This window comes from Anser brachyrhynchus (assembly GCF_964034855.1).
Source record: "Anser brachyrhynchus genome assembly, chromosome: 1".
Lineage (NCBI taxonomy): Eukaryota > Metazoa > Chordata > Aves > Anseriformes > Anatidae > Anser > Anser brachyrhynchus.
Window position 1 is genome coordinate 212,253,653 of NC_137694.1, and position 16,946 is coordinate 212,270,598.

At 69.0% G+C, this 16,946-nt stretch overlaps 2 protein-coding genes across 7 annotated transcripts in view; one reads left to right on the plus strand and one right to left on the minus strand.

The window, feature by feature from the left end:
* The window catches only part of NUMA1 (nuclear mitotic apparatus protein 1), a 20,885-nt gene extending 8,433 nt beyond the window's left edge, over positions 1 to 12,452 (plus strand). For all 5 annotated transcript variants that reach the window (XM_080607268.1, XM_080607269.1, XM_080607270.1 and 2 more), the window contains 18 exons: positions 429 to 586; positions 1,271 to 1,388; positions 2,242 to 2,359; positions 2,650 to 2,790; positions 2,923 to 3,045; positions 3,526 to 7,080; positions 7,591 to 7,632; positions 8,744 to 8,812; positions 8,977 to 9,087; positions 9,171 to 9,389; positions 9,475 to 9,632; positions 9,735 to 9,981; positions 10,059 to 10,338; positions 10,428 to 10,564; positions 10,684 to 10,899; positions 11,190 to 11,300; positions 11,420 to 11,587; positions 11,880 to 12,452. In XM_080607268.1, coding sequence (XP_080463394.1) covers positions 429 to 586; positions 1,271 to 1,388; positions 2,242 to 2,359; positions 2,650 to 2,790; positions 2,923 to 3,045; positions 3,526 to 7,080; positions 7,591 to 7,632; positions 8,744 to 8,812; positions 8,977 to 9,087; positions 9,171 to 9,389; positions 9,475 to 9,632; positions 9,735 to 9,981; positions 10,059 to 10,338; positions 10,428 to 10,564; positions 10,684 to 10,899; positions 11,190 to 11,300; positions 11,420 to 11,587; positions 11,880 to 11,915 — 6,007 coding nt within the window. In that variant the 3' untranslated portion in view covers positions 11,916 to 12,452. The remainder of the gene's footprint in view (positions 1 to 428; positions 587 to 1,270; positions 1,389 to 2,241; positions 2,360 to 2,649; positions 2,791 to 2,922; positions 3,046 to 3,525; positions 7,081 to 7,590; positions 7,633 to 8,743; positions 8,813 to 8,976; positions 9,088 to 9,170; positions 9,390 to 9,474; positions 9,633 to 9,734; positions 9,982 to 10,058; positions 10,339 to 10,427; positions 10,565 to 10,683; positions 10,900 to 11,189; positions 11,301 to 11,419; positions 11,588 to 11,879) is intronic.
* Positions 12,453 to 12,735: 283 nt separating this feature from the next.
* XNDC1N (XRCC1 N-terminal domain containing 1, N-terminal like) lies at positions 12,736 to 16,790 on the minus strand. 2 transcript variants are annotated; one of them, XM_080607318.1, is made up of 10 exons: positions 16,711 to 16,790; positions 16,120 to 16,198; positions 15,863 to 16,001; positions 15,520 to 15,675; positions 15,272 to 15,417; positions 15,082 to 15,158; positions 14,482 to 14,696; positions 13,855 to 13,939; positions 13,507 to 13,634; positions 12,736 to 13,383 (listed from the first exon to the last, which is right to left on the minus strand). In XM_080607318.1, the coding sequence occupies exons 2-10, from the start codon at positions 16,162 to 16,164 to the stop codon at positions 13,211 to 13,213; spliced, it is 1,164 nt and encodes a 387-aa protein (XP_080463444.1). In that variant the 5' UTR covers positions 16,165 to 16,198; positions 16,711 to 16,790; the 3' UTR covers positions 12,736 to 13,210. The 2 variants fall into 2 exon arrangements, with proteins under 2 accessions (XP_080463444.1, XP_080463443.1); XM_080607317.1 differs by having other exon boundaries at positions 15,272 to 15,420.
* Between the last annotated feature and the right edge of the window lie 156 nt (positions 16,791 to 16,946).

A 16,946-nucleotide genomic window follows, 5' to 3' on the forward strand; every position in this document is an offset into this window, starting at 1 on the left:
AGGCACCTTGGGCTCGGCGTTGTGATGTATGGTTGTGAGCTGCGGCCAGGCTGCTCTGTGCTGCTCTTACCCCAGTTATTTTTTGGCTCTGCAGCTAGCACAGACACTTCCCGGAGCAGGTCGTGGTCCTCTCCTGTCCTGGGGTGGCTTGAGGAGGGCCAGGCTTGCATCACTGCTGCCATTCTGGCAGCAAGCGTTAAACCTCCACCTCTGGAGCACGCTGACTGCTCTGCGACAGGCTCTGGCAGCGGTGGAAAGGGGAAGGACGCTCTGTCCCGGAGCTGGCTTCGTACCCCCGGGCTAGAGGCTGGCGCTGGGCTGGGACAGGGGGATTCCTGCTCGGGTGGTGGCATCGCAGCGGGTCTGGGAGCACCGGGAGCTCCTCCCTGCCCCTCCGGATAACCGAGCGAGGCGTTGTGGTCCCGCAGCATCCTGCCCGGCCCGCCGGCCTCGCCCGTGGGGGACGTCATGCAGACCCCCCAGTTCCAGCTGAGGCGGCTGAAGAAGCAACTGGCTGTGGAGAGGGACAACCGGGACGAGCTGGAGCTGGAGCTGGCAGAGAACCGCAAGCTCATCACGGAAAAGGGTCGGTAGCTGGCGGGGCGTCCTGGGGTGCGGGGGGGGGTCTCTGGGACTGAGACCTCCTGTGGGTTCTGGGACTTGCTGTAACAGCTCTGACCCCCCTGCGCCCTGTGCTCGGGTACGGTCTGTCCTGCTGGACCCCAGGTGAGCGCAGCCTGCGGTTTTGGGGCTTTTCTGCCGTCCCGAGCAGCCCGGGCACCTTGGGGCTGGCCGTGCCTCTGTGGGGCCACGGCTGCACCAAGGAGCCTTGCCTGTTAGCCTGGAACAAAACGTGCTGCAGAGAGCAGTGCTGGGGGGAGCCAAGGCAGCTCCAGCGCTGTCATAACAACTCCGAGCAGGCAGATCTTGGAGGTTGCTGTTAGTCCTGCTGCCAAACGGCTGGGAACAGGCTGGCAGGCGTAGCAGCCTTCCCACCCACGTCTCGAACGCTCTCTGCGCCGGGGATTTCCCGTGGCGCGTACGGACGGCGGGTTCCTCCTTCCCTCTTACGTCCCCTTGTATATCCTGAGCAACAGAAGGCACCTGGAGCTGTGCTGGTGCCCCACGGCGGCGCTGCCAGCCTGGCTCCTGGGTCCTCGCTCAGTGTTTCCTGAGAGCTGGGGGGAGGACAGAGCTCCCGCCCTGCTGCCGGGGCCGTGCAGCAGGAGATGGTGACGCGCCCGTTTCCACCTCCCTTCTCTCGCCGCAGAGGCGCAGATCACCATGATGCAGCACCGGATCGACCGCTTGACTCTGCTCAACGAGAGGCAGGCTGCCGACCAGCTGGAGCCCAAGGAGATGGAGGAGCTGAGGGAGAAGAACGAGAGGTAACGCCCCCGGGGGCTTCTGCTGCCCGCCTGCTGGGCCGCTCCTCGGCACTCGCACGTCCTTCGGCTCCGTGCTGTCCGTCTTTTCCCTGGTAATGCACAAGCCAGGGCTGAGGGCATATCATTCTGCTGCTCTCGGCCACTTCTGCACGTCAGCAGCCAGCTCCTTTATGGGAAAAGGGCACGCTGCCCCAAATGTAGCCCTCCAGAAGAGGCTACAGCCTACGGGGAGGCTTTCCCAGCTCTGGGACAGGCTCTGTGTCCCTGAAAGCTTTCGGGGAGATATTGGATGCTGTTTCCCAAAGGTTTGCATTGCTGGAGCCCAGCCGTTGTGTTTGGTGCAGGAATCTTCAGCACAGGCCACCCAGCTCATGACGGGCTGCAGCTAAGTGAGCCCAGAACTGCTTTTGGCCTGAAACTCTGAGGCTGATGGCAGCGGATGGAGCTCTCGACCCTTTCCCCTTCCCCAGCTGCTCGCCCACGAGTTTGATCAGATCTGATCTGGGCTTGAAAGTCGCCTGCTGTGCTGTCCCAGTCCCTGCCCTGTCCCTTTCCCAGTGGTGTGTTTGCTTGGGAAGGACGCCCAGCTCCAGCCTGGGGGGTGATTCTTTGATGTGTTTTACACTGCAGAGGGCTAGCTGCCTCTCCCTTCGGCTCAGGGTGCTCAGGGCCCTGCAGAACACAACCACCTGCCCCGGCCCTGCTCTACCCGGCAGCGCCAGGGCCCAGCTTTGGGCTGGGTTTGTCACGGTGCCCTCTCACTGCCACACAGTACACCGGGTACCTTCCCCGGCAGTACCCCGCAGCGTCAGCCCAGCGGTGCCCTCACCTGTCCTGCTCTCCTCTCCCGCAGCCTGCTGGTGCGCTTGCACGAGGCCCTGAAGCAGTGCCAGGACCTGAAGACCGAGAAAGGCCAGATGGATCGGAAGATCAACCAGCTCTCCGAGGAGAACGGGGACCTTTCCTTCAAGGTACGGAGGAGCGCTGTCCCCAGATTTGTACCCCTGCACCCCTCAGACCAAGGGCAACATCGGCCTTAAAAATTCAGGCTGTGTTCGCTGTGCTTCCCACGGCTCACCGGGCACCAGCTACATTTTGGCTTTGGCCTCCCCAGTCTCTAAGGGACGTTGCCCGCGTTTGGTGCCTTGGATGCAGGGTGGCTGACGAGGCCCCGCGAGCACCCAGGATTTGGGATGGCCCCGGCTGTTTCCGTGCGGGGTGAGCTCAGACTGACTGCTGCCTGCCCTGCTTCCCTCCGCAGCTGCGGGAGATCGCCAGCCACCTGGTGCAGCTGCAGGACGCCCTGAACGAGCTCTCCGAGGAGCACAACGCCGCCCTGACGCAGTCCCAGGAAAAGCAGGCGCAGCTGGAGGGCGAGCTGCGGGCTGCCCTGCAGGAGAAGGTGAGGCTGCGGCCGTCACGCCGGCGACAAAGCACGAGACGAGGCTGTCAGAAAGCTCGCAGGAAAAAGCTCGGTGACTGCCCCTGGCTGCCCTGCCTTCTGCCCTGCTCCATCACCCGTCTCTGTCCCCAGAAATGCCTGGAGGAGAAGATCGAGATTCTCCAGGGGAAGATCTCCCTGCTGGAGGACCAGCTGTCCAAGCTGGGGGACCGCAGCACGCAGGAGAAGGGCGAGGTCATGGGCGACATCCTGAAGGTACAGACAGATCTCCAGTGAGGAGAGCCGGCCCAAAACTCCTCCGGCTGTGGAGCAGTGCCCAGCAAAGCCTGCCCCGGCGTGGGGAGGGGGCGGTCAGGGGGCAGAGGGGACAGAGCTGGGTGCTGTCTGTGGGTGCCGTGGGGCTGAGCGCCCCGTGCACGCAGTGTTTGGGAACAGCTCCCCGCATTGCTGCCGGCCGCCCCAGCCCCAGTAGCGCAGGGCAGCTGGGGACGGAGCTGCATTTGTGCGTGGTGTGCACAAATGCGTGGTGGAATAAGGAGTTTGCTCTCAGAAATGGCCCAAGGCGTTTGAAGGCAGGGCTCGTGGGGGTGCGGGGGGCTCAGGGAGGGAGGGAGGGAGCGTGCCCGGCTGCTCCCGCTGGCGTGAAGCTCTTGTGAAACTGTTGGGTACCGCTTGAGTAACGTCTGGGGATGTTTTTGTTTTCTTTTTTTTCCTCCTTCCTCTTCCCTCTGCCAGCTGGAAGAGCTAAAGCAGGAGGTGTCCAGCCTCACCGCCCAAGTGATCGAGCTCCAGGCCTCCATCCTGCGCCTGGAGGAGGAGAAGAGCCAGCGGGAGGCAGCCCTGCAGGCCGAGCGCAGCCGCTTCGAGGAGGAGAAGCTCCAGCTCGGCGGGCTCATCGCCAGCCTCCAGGGCTCCCTCGCCGAGCTGCGCCTGGCCAAGGAGCAGCTGGAGCACGACCTGCGGGCGCAGGAGGCGCGCCTGACGGCCCAGGTGGACGCGCTGACGGCCGAGGTGGAGAAGCTGAACGGCTTCCTGCTGCAGAGGGAGCAGGAGGCGGCCGGGCTGCAGCAGCAGGTGGAGCAGGAGCGGGCGCAGGCGGAGGACCTGCGGCGCCGGGAGCAAGCCTCGCAGGAGGCCGTCGCCGGGCTGAGCCGCCGCGTGGAGCAGCTGAGCGGCAGCCTGAAGCACAGCGAGGAGAAGCTGGCGCGGGTCACGCAGGAGATGGAAGGGGAAGCCAGGCAGCTGGCCGCCCTCGGCGCCGAGTGCGAGAAAGCCGCCCAGGAGAGGGACGCGGCCCTGCAGGAGCTGCAGCGCTTCCAGCAGGCCAAGGAGGCGCAGCTGGTAGCCCTGAGCGGCCAGCTGCAGAGCCTGGAGAAAGCCCGAGAGGCCTGCCAAGCCTCGTCCCTGGAAATGCAGCAGGAGAAGGCTGAGCTGAGCCAGAAGGTCCGCGAGCTGGAAGGCCGCGTCCTGGAGCTCACCGCCCAGTGCCAGCAGAGCACGGCCCAGGTGGGGACGGCTGAGGCGCTGAAAGCCCAGCTGCGAGAGCTGGAGGGCAGGCTGAAGGAGAGCCAGCAGAAGCTGGCCGACCGGGAGAAGGTGGCCAAGGAGAACGCGCGCCTGCAGGAGCGGCTGCTCTTCCTGGAGGAGTCGGTGCGAAACACCGAGGGCATCCTGGAGGACGAGAAGAGGAGGGCGGCCGAGAGCCTGGAGGGGAACCTGGCCAGGATAGCGGAGCTGGAGTCGGAGAGGCAGCAGCTCGCGCAGCGCCGCGACCAGGCGCTGCAGGAGAGGGGCGAGGAGCTGGCGAGGAGGCAGGCGCTGGAGGCGCAGCTGCAGCAGCTGGGCGAGGAGTGCAGGGAGAAGACGGCGGCGCTGCAGCGGCAGCTGGCAGAGGCGTCCTCGGCTGCCAAGGGGGAGGAAGGAGAGCGCGGGAGGCTGGAGGAGAGGGTGAGGGCGCTGAGCAGGGAGCACGGCCAAGCCTGCCAGCAGCTGCAGGCCGAGCAGGAGAAGGTGGAAGAGCTGGAGGCCCAAGCGAAGCGCCTGGCCAGCGAGCACCAGGACCGGCTGGCCGCGCTCCAGGCCGACTTGTCCAGCGCCTGGGCGCAGGCGAAGGAGAAGGAGGGCGAGGGGCAGAAGCTGAGGGCCGACGTCTCCGCCCTGCAGGAGAAGGTGGCGGCCTCCGAGCGAGCGGCGGCCGAGCGCGTGGCTCAGCTGGAGGCGGAGGTGCGGCGGGCGGCCGAGGCGCTCGAGGGCGTCTCCAAGGAGTTGTCCGAGGAGAAGCTCAAGCGCAAGGAGCTCGAAGCCACGGCCAGGCACCGCGGGGAGCAGGAGAGCGAGAGGCTGCGGGAGCGGGAGCGCGAGGCGGAGCGGCTGGCCGGCGAGGTGGCGCGGCTGAGCGCGGGGCTGGAGGAGGCGCTGCAGAAGCACGGGCAGGACCTGGCGCGCCGGGACGAGGAGGCAAAGCGCCTGCAGAAGGAGCTGGAGCAAGCCAAGGCGGACTGCGCCGCCGAGAAAGCCCGCAAGGCAGAGCTGGAGGTGCAGCTGCAGAACTCCATCAACGAGCAGAGGGTGGAGCGGTCGGCGCACCAGGAGGAGCTGGCCCGCTCCCTGGAGCTCATCGAGGAGAAGGAGGGCGAGCTGGATGAGCTGCGGCTGAAGAACGTCTCGCGGGGCGAGGAGCTGAGGGACCTGCAGAAGACGGTCAGCAAGCTGAAGGGCGAGCTCGCCTCGGTGGAGGCGGTGAAGGAGCGGGCTTCCAAGGTGGACAACGAGCTGCAGGGCTTCCTGGGGGCTGCCAGGGCCCGCGACGCCGAGGTGGACAGCATCAAGGCAGTGTACTCAAAGGAGGTGTCCCTCAAAAGCCTGGAGGAGAAGATCCGCCACAGAGAGCAGGAATCCAGCTCAAGTCAAGACCTGTACCAGGAGAAGCTGAAAGAGGCTCAGACGCTGAGTTTGGAGGTGGAGAGGCTGGAGCAGAGGTGCCGGGACCAGCAGGACACCATCGCTGCGCTGGAGAAGGCGGCGGCCGAGGCCCGGGCTGCTGCGTCCCAGCACCAGCAAGCGGAGCTGGAGGCCTCGAGGAGGGAGGCGGCTCAGCACAGGGAGAAGGCCTCGGAGCTGCAGAAGCTGCTGGAGGCCGCGCGATCAGCCCAAGCTCTGCAGGACGGCGCCGTGGAGACGCTGAGGAAAGAGCTGCAGGACAAGGGCAAAGAGCTGTCCCAGAGCAGGAACGCCATCGCCGCGGCGGAGAAGGAGCTGGCGTCCCTCCGCGCCTCGGCTCAGGAGAAGGGCAGGTCGGAGGAGAGCTGGAAGGAGCAGATCTCCCAGTGCATCCAGGAGATGGAGAGGAAGAACAGCCTGATCGGCAGCCTGGAGCACGAGGTGTCCATCCTGCACCGGCAGGTCACCGAGAAGGAGGGGGAGAGCAAGGAGCTGAAGCGCCTGATCGTGGCCGAGTCGGAGAAGAGCAAGAAGCTGGAAGAGCGGCTGCGGGTGCTGCAGGCGGAGATGGCCACCGCCGCCTCGCGGGCGGCCGAGAGGTGCTCGCTGATGAAGGTGGAGGTGCAGCGGTGCCAGGAGGAGCTGGAGAAGCAGCGGCTGACCATCGAGGCCCTGAAGAGGGACCGCCACTGCCAAAGCGAACGCGAGGAAGAGCTCCGGCAGGAGGTGAAGGTCTGCCAGGACAAGTACTTCCAGAAGGAGCAGCTCCTCTCCTCCCTGCAGCAGGAGCTCAGCAGCGCCCAGGCGCTGGCTGGCGAGCTGGTGCCGCTCAAGCACCTCTGCCAGCAGCTGCAGGCTGAGCGAGCCTCCCTGGAGAGCAAGCACCGCGACGACCTGGAGCAGAGGGCGAAAGCCGCCGGCGTGCTGCAGGCAGAGCTGGCCCGGAGCAAGCTGGAGGCGGCCGAGGTGCCGGCCCTGCGGGAGCGGGCGGCGGAGCAGGAGCGGGCGCTGCAGCGGCTGCAGAAGGAGGCGGCGAGCTACGCTGAGCGGCTGGCGGGGCTGCAGCAGGCCAACGCCAGGCTGGCCGAGGAGAACCGGGGGCTGAGCGAGACCTCGAGCCGCGGGCAGCAGCGGCTGGACGCGGAGCTGGGCCAGGCGAGGGAGAAGCACGCGCGGGAGCTGGAGCGGCTGCGGCTGGAGTCGGAGAAGCTCGTGGCGGGCAGCCGGCAGGAGGTCGAGGAGGTGGCGAAGAAGCTGGAGGCGATGAGCAATAAGTACGAGAACGCCAAGGTGAAGGTGCTGGAGGAGAGGCAGAAGTTCCAGGAGGAGAGGCAGAAGCTGATGTCTCAGGTAAGGGGCTCGGGGACCTCCCCGCTCGGGTGCCCGACGCGGGTTGGGGGAGCGCAGGCAGAGCCTGGTGGGGAAGGGGCTCATCTGGCCCCCCTCAGTCTCGCTTTTCCTGGCTGTGAGGCTGCTCTGGGCAGCTCTGTCCCGCTGAGGGAACACGTCAGCTCCTCCAGAGCCTTGGTCCTCACTTACTGGCAGGGCTCTGGTGGCTTCCAGCCACGTTGGTTGCCCAAGAACTTGCTCGCCAAAAGCCACTGCCCTCCGCAGCCAGGGCTCTGCTCCCACACCACCCCTTTTGTTCCTAAGCTGGGGGGGGGGCGGTTCTTAGGGCCCAAATTCACAAAGGTACGTGGGGAATGAAGTGTCAGCAGGGCTTGGATCTCCTACAGACCTGAGTCCTCCTTAGCCTGGGCCGCTTGGCGTGGGAGCTGGGGGGGTCTGGCCCCGCGAGGGGCAGCGTGCCCTGCGCCCGCGATGTGCTCACGTCTGCCTTTTGTGCTCGCCCCGCGACAGGTGGAGCAGCTAGAGGTATTTCAGAAAGAGCAAGCTAAGCAGGTAACGCATGCGAAGTGCCGGCTGCTTAAACGGTGACGGTGCGTGGCCCCGGCCGCTTCCAGCAGAGCCGCCTCCTTGTGAACTGTTTGCAGTGGGGACCCTGCTGCGGGGTGTCCCCGGAGCGCGTGCCGCAGGCGCTGCTTTGCTCCAGGTCTCTGGGCTCGCGCATCCGCCCCGTGGGGAGTAGGAACGGGGGCCCACGAGTCCTCAGCTCGGAGCTGCCTTGTCCTCAGAGAGGAGGTGCTGGCGAGCTGGGAACACTCCTTTTTTCCACCCTCTTTAACCGAGGGGGGCAGGCTGACGCTGGGAGGAGAGCGCCGAGGTTGCACAAAACGCAGACTTGGCTGGAGATGCCTTTTTATTATTATTATTTTTTAAGCAGCGCCCTTCTCGGAGCCAGCACTTGGGAACCGCTGCTGCTTGAGCAGATGTGGCCGATGCCCGCTCCAGAGGCTGCCCCCAGCCCCTGCCCCACATGTGGCCAGGAGCCTGTGGGGCCAAGAGGGGCCATCGGCTTGTGGGAGGGACAAAGCATCCCCATCCTCACCCCCAGCCCCCGGTGCTGCCGCAGGACGCCCGGCCTGGCTGTGCACGGGGCGAGCTGGAGGCAGCCGCCCCGGTCCCTCAGGGGGACGCCTTGTGCCCGGGGTGGCAACAGCCCCTTGGAGCCCCGTGCTGAAATTTGGCACGGAGCAGCCCCGCGGGGCTGGGCCTCCTGCTGCTTTATCCCGCAGCAAACCGTTGGCAGCGGAGGCGGTTCCTCCAGCTGAGGGCCCGGGGGGGACGCGGTGCCGCGTGCCGTGCTGCGCCCCGTCTCCTCTCGTCCTCCCCGCTGGGGGGTCGCGGTTTGCTTCTAGTGCCTGGCGGCTCTGTGCTTGTAGAGCAAAGCTCTTCTCTTCCCCGCAGGGACTAACACGGGGCAGCCCTAAGCTGCCTGCCTCGGGTCCGCTAACCGACACGCGGGGTGCTGGGCGCGGGGTGCTGGGAGCCGTCCTGCGCACCGGGGCCGTGGGAGGGAGGAATTCACAACCGGGGCTGGTTGTGGCAGGGGGGAGTTTGCGGCCAGGAGCCCTGTGCCCGGGGCTGGTGTAACAAATCCGTGCCCTTCCAGGTGGAGGAGCTGAATAAAAAGCTGACCCAGCACGAGAAGGCCACCCGCACCCAGCAGCAGCGAGTTAAGGTGAGTCGACAGGGACCTGAAGCTGTGTCCTGAGCCGGGCTGTCTCCGGCGAGCCCCGTGGCTCTTGGTGGCCTCTTCGGCTCCCCGAGAGCTGTGGCTGTGCTGCTCGGGTGGCACAGGGATGGGGGCGGCTCTGACTCGCTGCCTTCCCTCCCCACGAGCAGGTGCTGGAAGGCGAGCTGCAGACCGAGGCCACCCGCCAGCAGGAGAAGGTGGCCGAGCTGCAGGAGCAGCTGGCCCAGAAGGAGCAGGCAGCCGAGCACTACAAAGCCCAGGTAGGCTGCGAGCCGCCAGCCCCAGCCCTGCCCTGTGGGAGGCTCGATGGGCTGCAGGTTTTCTTCCTTCCGCTTCTTCCTAGATGGAGAAGGCGAAAACTCACTACGACGCAAAGAAGCAGCAGAACCAGGACCTGGCGGAGAAGCTGAAGGCGATGGAGCAGCTGCAGAAGGAGAACGCGGAGCTCAGGACGGAGTCGGAGAGGCTGGCCAAGGAGCTGCAGCAGAGCGTCCTGCAGGCCAAGGAGTCAGAGCTGAACTGCAGGAACCTCACCAGCCAGGTCCGCAGCCTGGAGGCTCAGGTGGGCACGGCGCGGGGGGGCTCTGCCTTCCTCCTCCTCCTCCTCCTCGCCTCGCAGGGCCTGCCTCTCACTGCTCCTCTCCCAGGTGGAGTTTGCCGATCGGCAGCTGCGGGAGCTCGGCAAGTTCCAGGTGACGGCGGACACGCTGAAGAGCCGGGAAGGCTTCCGTGAAAAGCCCGCCGACCTCAGCACCGACAGCCTCGACCTCAGCCTCGACGAGCTGCAGCCCCTCAACTCCACCAGGTAACGCTGTCCGCGGCTCGGGGGGCCCGGTTCTGCTGCCAGCATCACAAACTCTGGCTCCTGGTGGCGAACCCTCGCGTCGCCCTCCCCCCTGTCCCGCAGGAAGGCTGCCCGCTCGCAGTCGGAGGCCTCGGCCGTGCCAGACAGCGCGGAGTCGCGGGCGTCCCAGCGGCTGCCCCGCAAGGTGGAGTCCCTGGAGAGCCTCTACTTCACGCCCATCCCCAGCCGCACGCAGTCCAAGCTGGAGGGCAGCGCCAGCTCCCTGGGCGACCTCTCCCTCGACTCGGGCTGCAGGACCCGCTCGGCGCGGCGCCGCACCACGCAGATCATCAACATCACCATGACGAAAGTGAGGGCACGGCACGACGCAGCGCGGCCCGGGGGCTCGCCGCGGGCTCTGACCCTGGTTTTTTTTTCCTCTCCCAGAAAGAGCCCAAGACGGAGGAACCGCTCAGCGCAGACACGTCCTTCTGCAGCGTCCGCTCGGAGCAGCCCCAAAAAGCCGCCCCGGGCAAGGGCCGGCTGCGCTCGGCCACCTCTGCCCGCTCCCTCGCCAGCTTCCCCTCGCAGGAATCCCTCGCCAAGCCCGAGACCTCCTCCCCGCAGGAGACCCCCGGCCACTCGGCGCTGCTCAGCCTCCCCGGCTACCGGCCGGCCACGCGCAGCTCCCTGAGGCGCTCGCAGGCGGGCAGCAGCTCCAGCCTGGGTGAGTCGGGGCAGGGGGATGCTGCTGGGGGGGGGGGGGCTGGGGGCTGCGCCTTGCTGCCCCCCCAGCCCTCACCGCTTCGGTTTTAGGCCGGAGCAGCATCTACCTGGGGACGTGCCAGGACGAGCCGGAGCAGCTGGACGACTGGAACCGCATCGCCGAGCTGCAGCAGCGCAACCGCGCCTGCCCGCCCCACCTGAAGACCTGCTACCCCCTGGAGAGCCGGGTAAGGGGGCAGTTTTTGGGGCTGCCCCTGCCCCGTCCCCGTCCCCGCTGTGCCCGGAGGCCGGTGCTGGAGCGCGGCTGGCCCCCAGGGCAGCCCCCTCAGCATCGCCCCCTCCTCAGCCCTCCAACTCGCTGGGCACCATCACGGACGAGGAGATGAAGACGGGCGACCCCAAGGAGACGCTGCGGCGCGCCAGCATGCAGCCCGCGCAGATCGCCGCGAGCACGGCCGCCCGCCGCAGCACCCTGAGCGCGGGCTGGGCCGGGGGCATCACCACCCGGCAGCAGCGCAAGCGGCTCTCGGATGAGTCCCACCAGGGCCCCGAGACCCCCGAGGTGAGCAGAGCCCCTGGGCCCACCGCAGGCACCCCCAGGAGCCGGAGGAGTTGGGGGGGTGCTGCCAGGGACCTGGTTATGGCTGCGCATGGGGACCCCTGGGGCCAGTGCCTCCAGTGGGACAGGGCTGGCGCACTGGGGGCGGACAGCTCTGAGCTCTTCTGCCTCCCCCAGCACCCCCCCAGGCTCTGCTGCAGTCACTCCCCTCCTCGCTGTGTGCTCCCGGGGATGTGGTCCCACGGGCCTGGCCCCCAGCTGAGGTCCCCCCCCCCTTGTCCCCTCTCTTCCAGTCCAAGAAGCCCGTCAGCTGCTTCCCGCGTCCCCAGACCCCCCGGGACCGCGGCGAGCGGCGCAGCTCCCAGGTCAGCCGGCGGAGCGAGCAGCAGGCACCCAGCAAGCAGGTGAGTGGGGCCGTGGGGGCTGGAGAGCAGAGGAGGGGGGCCAGGACCCCCCTGGGACCCCCCTGGGACCCCCCCCGTCCTGCCCAGAGCTCCTCACAGCCCCACGTCCTCCCCCGCAGGCCGAGAGGCGCCAGTCGATGGCGTTCAGCATCCTCAACACCCCGAAGAAGCTGGGGAACAGCCTCCTGCGCCGGGCCGCCAGCCGCAAAGCCACCCCCAAGAACTCGCCCCACGGCACCACGCGCCGCTCGCCCCGCATCGCCTCCGCCAAGTCCCCCAAGGGCAAGGTGGGCAAAGGGGGGGGTCGTCCCTGAGCCCCCCCCCCCTCCCGGGGCGTGGGGAGGGGAAGCACAAGCTCACCCCACGCCCCCGCTATGGGGCACGTGAGCTGGAGAGCAGATGGCTGTGAGGCACGGCCTCATCCCCCGCCCCATTTCCGTGGGGCAGCGGGACCGGGTCCTGCTGTCGGGGTGGGGTGGCCGTCCCCGCCGCGCCGCCGAGGCCGTGGGTGCAGGCACAGCTGCCTCCACTGCCCCCCACCCAGGGGTGACCCCCCCAACCCTCTGCTCTCTCTTCCAGGCCAGTCGCAGGGCGCTCAAGGACACCAAGTTCTGAGGGTCCCCAGCCCCGCGCCGCCAGCTCTGCCCGGACCCAGCCGCTGCCCCTCGCCTCTCCCTGCCAGCCCCAGCAGCACCGGGACCGGGAGCAGTGCCAGGGGTGCTTGGGGCCATCGCCCCCCCCCCGACATTGCTCTGCGTGTCCCAGTAACACCCCTGAGCTGCGTGGGGCGCGTTTGCTCCCCCGGGCCACCTCCGTGCCCCTACCCCGGCTCTGCTTTGCCCCAGGGCCGCCCCAGTCTCTGTGCGGGGCCAAATCCTGCCCTGCCACAGGGGTTTGAACCCTCCCAGGGCTGGGGAGGGAAGCGGGGGGGGGGCTGGCCCAGCATCAGACCGGGGCAGAGCTGCCAGGGGTTTGGGAGCCCCTGGGGACCAGGGCGAGGGGAAGGGGACAGCCAGGCTGGGCAGGGCCACACACCCCCGGCGAGAACCTGGTTCCCTGCTGCCTGCTCTCACCCTGCGGCACTCCTGGGGCAAGAGGAGACATTTTTAAAGTGTTTCTACTTGTAAATAAATTGTATTTTTCTCCTGCTGAGTCCTAGACTTGGTGTGTCCCAGCCCCGCTGCAGGGCCCGCTCTTTATGTGCGGCTGTGCTGGGTGGGTGCCCGGGGGGGGGGGGGTTGTACAGCTGCAGCATCCTCAGCACCCCCTGGGGCTGGATCCAGATGTCCTGGGACCAGTACAGTTGTACTGGTCCAATTTTCAGGAAAAAATGGGTGAAATCCTCCTCCTCCCTGTGCCCGCCTGCCGTGCTGCATTCCCTCCAGGCAGCGCTCGCCTGGGGCCTCGCTGTTGTGCCCAAGCAGACGCAGAGGGGTTTTTGGTTTTTTTAGCTCTTTTTATTCTCCAACAGCTCCCCTCGCAGCCTGCCCTTAAACCTCAACGCACGAGCCTCCCGTGACAGCGTTTGCACAGCTGAGCCCCCCCCCCAGTTCTCCCTGGTGCCAGGCTGGAAGCGACCTCCCCACCTGCTGCCGGGGTGCCTCGGCCGGCGGCTCCTGCCCTGCTCCGGTGTCTCGGGGTGCCTGGCGAGACGAGGGGCGGGCAGGATGCGCCCCCCCTGCCCTCCCCACCAGCCCCACCAACGTGGCTTCGGCCTCTCGGGCACTGCAGCAGCTCCTCTCCTCCCTCCGTCTGCAGTGGGACGCCCACCGAAGGGGGTCGGTCTGCGCGACCGCCGCTACCCGCAGCTCCCCCTGGTCCCCCCCAGCACAGCGAGGGGTCTGTGGGGGTCGGGGGGGGCTCCGAGCCTGCTGCACAGCAGCCGTCGGGGGCACCCGCGGCCCCTGCCCTCACTCCCCGCAGGTGCTGGCGTGCCGCTGCACCTCGGCCGGGCTGAACCGGAGCTCGCAGATGGGGCAGGGCACCCGGGTGCCGGGGGAGGACGGGTGCTCCATGTCGGAGTCGGAGTCGTCCTCGCCGCAGCGGGAGGCGTGCGCGGGCAGGAGCGCCACGCTGAAGCAGCCTGCGGGAAGGGGAGGTGAGGGGGCTGTCCCCAAACCTCCGCCGAGCCCCTCCTCAGGGCATCCCCGACCCCTGGGGACGGAGCCCCGGGCTGAGGCCGAAGGCACCTCCGCCGAGCGCTCACCCGAGCAGATGGGGCACAGCCCCACCTCCTCCCCTCCGCCGCCGCCTGCCCTTGCCTGTCCCTCGCTGTGGCTGCGGGCTCGGGCTCTCCCTCCTGCGCTGGGCTTCCCCCCGGGAGCTGGCAGAGCCCTGCGGAGGTGCTGCAAGCTTAGGGCTCGCTGTGCTGTGCGCTGTGCCCCCCCCTGAAGTGTGAAGGATCAGCCAGAAACCGGGGGGGAGCTGCTGGATCCGGCAAGGCACCACGCACGGCCGACCCCCGGGTGCGGGGAAGGAGCCGGCTTGGAGGCTCAGAGCAGCAAAATCACCGGGCTTGGGCAGGAGAAACACGGTGATGTGGGGGGTTAATTACCTGCCTGCGGGGCCGTGAGCCCTCTGCCTGCTGTCCGGCTGCCTGCGGACCCTCTTTGGGGGTGCAGGGGCGTCCTGTGTGGACCCTGGAGAGCAACAGCCGGTGAGCCTTCCTCCCGCCGCAGCGCCAGGGGCCACAAGCACAGCACCCGCGGGTAGGTGAACACCGGCGTGACACGGACCAGCCAGGGGCACAGCGCAGCCGTGTGCCAGGCTCTGCTGGCCCCCAGGAGCGTAGGAACCTGGTTGTTGGTCCCTGCAGGAGTGTGGGCAGAGGGGCTGGGCATCGCAGGGGATTTAACGCCCCTGAGGGTCCGAGGAGCCAGGGCTCTGAGCGCCAGCCCTGCCGTGGGGCAGCGTGGGGTCACCCGGATGGGAAATCCTGCCCGGCACAGGGCTCGCGGGACTCCCGTGAGCAGTGGGACTCACGGCCACGCTTCTCTCGGCCCAGCAAGGAGGGTGGCGCGTCCTCCCCCCGCCAAGGCAAACCGCGGGATGCCCCCCCCAGGGCATGGGATCACCCCGGAGCCGCGGATCCCGGCATGGGATCCCTCCGGCCACGGGCAGGACGGGGTCCCCCGGGGCAGTTTTGGGGGCGCGTGCTGCCTGTGCTGATGTCCCTGCTCACCCGGTGCTGCGGGGCCTCCCCGGTCCTCAGCCGGCAGCTCGGGGCCGCTCCCCGGGGCTCCGGTGCTGGCTCGGGGCTTCATGGCCCGGCTCCGCGCCGCCGACAGCACCATCCTGGCCGGGCGGCTGAGGCAGGCCGGGCTCCAGGCGTGGGACGCGGTGCCCGGCTCCAGCTGCTGCAGGCGGCTCCTGAGCTCCTCCTCCTCCCTCGAGCTCCTGGGCACGGACAGCCACCGCTCAGCCCCCGCGCTCCCCAGCCGGGGGGGTGCTCAGGGCGCCAGGCACCGCGGCTGGGAGACGTCTCCCGGGGGGCTCCAGGCCTGGCCCCGCAGGGAGAGGAGGGACGCGGGAGGGCTCCGAGCTGACCCAGGTGGGCCGCAGAATCACAGAATATCCCTGGGGACAGGGGGCCGGGTCCCTCCCCTGCTCCCTGCGGGGTCCTTGGGCTCTTGGCTGCCCTAGGGACCAGCGTCACCCAGTGGAGCAGACCCCCAGGCTCACCGAGCCCCAGGCAGCACAGCCCAGGCTCCGTGCCCACTCCAGCCCAGGCCCCGTGCCCACCCCAGCCCCCTGCTCCGCGACCCCAGCCCGGGCTACTCACGAGCGTGGCTCTGGGGACAGAGTCCTGCAGAAGGCAGGGCTGCAGCGCCAGGGGCTGTCGGCGAGCTCGGCGCCCTCCTGCAGGACAAGGCGACGCCGGGGGGATGCCGAGAGCCTCGCGCCCACCCCAGACCACAAGGAGAAGCCCCGGCACCCCCCCACCCTGACGTGGGTCCCCCGACAGCACCTACCGGTGCCGGGCGCGGGTCCGGCTCGGGGTCGGTCGGGGTGCGCAGGCGGAGGAAGGAGAGCCCGAACTGCCCGCGCCTGCAGAAGGGCTGGCTGCAGGTGAGCCGCAGGCGGTCCCACTTCTGCCCCACTGCCAGCGCCAGGAAATCTGCTGCGGGGGGTATGGGGGGGATGGGGGCTTCAGGGGCGGCCCCAACCCCTCCGCCCCTTGTTTTGTTTTTTTCCTTTTTTTTGACGGGCCGCCCCTCACCTTCTTTGAACATCCGGACCCCGCAGCGGTTCTCGCCCGTCCTCGACTCGGCCGGCGTCATCAGCGTGACGCTGGGCACCAGGGGGACGTAGGGCTGGCCGAGGGGCCACGAGGAGCGCCCCACCTCCACCTGCACGAAGGCGCAGCCGCAGTTACCTGCATTTTTTTTTTGGGGGGGGGGGGGGAACGGGGGAGGCTCAGGGCTCGCGGGGCACCCGCGCTGCTCCTGCCCGGGGCTCGCGCGCAGCCCAGCAGGAGCCGCTCCGAGCCGCGGGGAGGTGCAGGGACCCTGCTGGGGGGTGGGGGGGGGGGGGGGGCCAGGGGCCGAGCCCCCCGCCCTTACCGACGTCCACGTAGCCGATGGCGCTGGCTCTCTCCAGCTGCAGCTCCGCTCTCAGCTGCCGGCTGCGGTCCTGGGGGCAGCTGAGCCACGGCCGCCGGCCGTCACCACGCAGCAGGTTCTCCACCGGGTACCGGGGGTCCTGCGGAGGGCACCGCGGCACCGTCAGCCCCCCCCCCCCGGCATGCACCCGCCCCGTTCTCGCTGCTTCACGTCCCCACGGGGCCGCGGGGGCAGCCCCGAGCCCCCCCCGCCGGGACCTGCGAGGAGAAGGACACCACGAAGCTGATGCGCACCGGGGCCATGGCGAGCGCCTGCGGGCGGCTCCGACACCCGCACCTGGGGGGGGGGGCAGGCGCTGGGGGGGGCGCGCACGGACCCCATCCTGCCCCCAGCCCCATTGCCCCATCCCAAGCCGCCCCCCCCTTCACCCCCAGCCCCTCTGAGCCGCCCCCAGCCCCATTGCCCCAACCTGGAGCCACCCCCCGTTCTGCCCCCCCCCAGCCCCATTTCCCCATCCCAGAGCTGCCTCCCCCCCCAGGTCTGTCCCCCCCCGTGCCCCCCCAGCCCTGGGTACCCCCCCAGCCCCCCCACTCCGCCCCCAGCCCTATTTCCCCATCCCAGAGCCTCCCCCCGGTTCTGCCCCCCCCCCCACTTGCCCCCCCCAGCCCCCCCACTCTGCCCCCAGCCCCATTTCCCCATCCCAGAGCCACCCCCCTCGTCCTGCCCCCTTGTGCCCCCCCAACCCCTGACACCCCCCCACACCCTTCGCCCCCCCCAGCCCTCGGTGCCCCCCCCAGCTGCCCCATCCCAGAACTGCCCCCCCCGTTCTGCCCCCCCCCGCCCCGCACCGGCCCCGCCGCCGACGCCGCCCGAATTCTCCCGCCCAAACCGCGTGGCCCCGCCCCCTCCCCCCTTGGCCCCGCCCCTCTGCCCCCCTCCCGCCCCGCCGCGGTGGCTGACGGGACTCGTAGTCCTGAGGCGGCGCCGCGTCACCGCGCCGGGCGCTAAGGGAGCGTCTGCCGTGAGCCGCCCCCGTACGGAGGCGGGAGGGAGGCGCGGGATTGGCCGCGCGCTGCGCGGGATC

Coding starts and splice junctions, on each gene's coding strand:
- XNDC1N (XM_080607317.1), bottom strand. CDS start 16,164: ATGGCCCCGGTGCGCATCAGCTTCGTGGTGTCCTTCTCCTCGCAG. Junction 15,159..15,271: donor CGGACCCGCGCCCGGCACCG/GTAGGTGCTGTC, acceptor CTTGTCCTGCAG/GAGGGCGCCGAGCTCGCCGA. Junction 13,384..13,506: donor GCTGTGCCCCATCTGCTCGG/GTGAGCGCTCGG, acceptor CCCTTCCCGCAG/GCTGCTTCAGCGTGGCGCTC.